The sequence below is a fragment of the Apium graveolens genome, chromosome 5 (genome assembly GCF_009905375.1).
Source record: "Apium graveolens cultivar Ventura chromosome 5, ASM990537v1, whole genome shotgun sequence".
In the NCBI taxonomy this organism is placed as follows: Eukaryota; Viridiplantae; Streptophyta; class Magnoliopsida; order Apiales; family Apiaceae; genus Apium; species Apium graveolens.
Genome location: NC_133651.1, coordinates 55,119,343 through 55,121,223, shown reverse-complemented (window position 1 = coordinate 55,121,223; position 1,881 = coordinate 55,119,343). Strand labels below are relative to the sequence as shown.

Below are 1,881 nucleotides of genomic sequence, written 5' to 3'. Positions count from 1 at the left end.
CCTTTTCACCCCTTTATTCCTCATCTTTTGGCTGATTTACAAATCAACCCGTGTCAGCTTCCTCCAAACGCCTGGAGGAACATTCTATGTTTTATGGTCTGCTGTCTTAGGGAGGGCTTTCCTCTTTCTGTAGCTGTTTTTAGGAAAGTCTTTCAGTGTTACAATAGTTCTTCCAATATCTGCGGCTGGGTCTATGTCAAGCAAAGGCCCAAAAGCAAACATATCTTTAACAGTGCCTCTATTCCTGATAATAATCAAAATTGGAGGAATAGTTTCGTCGGGTTACGTTGGGAGAATGGTGACTGGGGCACACTTTTTCGATCTTCCTTTGGGAAGGTCAGTGATGGTAGCCTCAAATCCATTCACTTAACTCCTGAAGAAACTATTATTTATAATGGGCTTACTCAGGATGATGGCACGACTACCAGCTGGACTCTCTTAGAGGAGTTTTCCCTGATTCATGTGGGACTATCCTCTGTTTCTCAACAGGGTATTTTTCTTCCCTTCTCAATTTTACTTCATTTCATGCATTATTAACTTCACTTATTTTGTCCTTTGCTTTGTTTCAGCTGCTAAGGAGATTAACGAGGACAATGTTCCTTTGGTTGAGGAAACAGCTAGGATGAAGAAAGCTCGGCTCGCAGGCCTAGACACCCGGGGAAAGGCCACGGAGCCTATCTTTTTGAAGAAGCACAAAGAGCCTATAGGGGAGGCCTCAACTGAAGGAGCTGGAGGCCATGGTACTCCTATCACTGCTGCTGCCCCTACTGCTGCTGCCACAGGCGCCTTTCAGCCTCTCTGGGGATTCCGCCGAGGGGACACCGTAGTTGGTTCCACGAAACATGCTTGGGATTGGTCCTACCATAGCGTGAATCCCAAGGATTTTACTGATGTGGTGGCCACCCCTGATCTTGAGAGGATCAAGCTCATGGGAGCTCAGTCTCTGGCTTCGGTATGCCTTCTCTTTTTTGAACTTATTTTTCGCTCTTGTAGCATTTTCTTGCCTTATACTTTGTTAATTGCTTTGTTTCAGTCTAACGCCTATTTTCAAGGCGCTGTGAGGCAAGCCGAATCATGGAAGCGGGCTTCTGATAAGGCCGATAATGCCCTCAGGAGGCAACAGAAGAAGTACGCTACCCTGGAGAAGAAGCTCAAGCGCAAGGAGGAAGAACTCGGAGAGTCTAACGCCGAGCTGGTGGTACTTCGGGCGGAGAAGGATAAAGCTATAGACAACTATCTGGACTCGGAGGAGTTTGCCCAATCCATGAGGATTAGGGATGATTCAGTCTTTCCTGGGTTTTTTAGGACTGGTTGGGACACGGCCCTTGGGACCGTGAACGAGGCTTGTCCTGATATTAACCCGGCGGACTATATCTGCCCTGATGACGAGGCTTTGCTACAGAGGTTTCGTACCCGAGTAGTTGTCTCGGACCATGTTCCTCAGGATCCACTCCTTCCTCCTTCCGAGTCTTCTTCCAGACCTGCTGAGGACGACAGCTCTTCCTCCTCCTCCGAGACGACAGAGACATCCAGCGAGAGTGGAGAGGACGATGATATGGATGCCGAGGGTACTTCAGCTCCTTAGAGCTTTTTCAGCCCTGCGTGGCTTGTTTTTTTTTATTTTCGAGACTTTATTTATCGAACTTTTGTAACATCTATCAGATCTATTTCATTTATCACCTTTTATGCTTGCATCCATGCATTTGATTTTTATTTGTTAGGCCACAAACATACTTTGAAGAACTCATGAATTTCATAAAATTGTCTGGGATTTGTCCCTTACACAAGTCTTAATAAACTTCGTAATAAAACTAAAACATATAAATCCTAAGCAAGCAAAGCTTCAAGGTGCTTTTCAACCTACTCGCCATCCTGACGAGT

General features: G+C 45.8%; 1 protein-coding gene across 1 annotated transcript; it reads left to right on the top strand.

The window, feature by feature from the left end:
- The first annotated feature begins 622 nt into the window (after positions 1–622).
- Positions 623–1,585, top strand: LOC141660081 (uncharacterized). The gene is made up of 2 exons (XM_074467042.1): positions 623–952; positions 1,034–1,585. Exons 1-2 carry the CDS (start codon positions 623–625, stop codon positions 1,583–1,585), a joined length of 882 nt encoding a protein of 293 aa, XP_074323143.1.
- Positions 1,586–1,881: the final 296 nt, after the last annotated feature.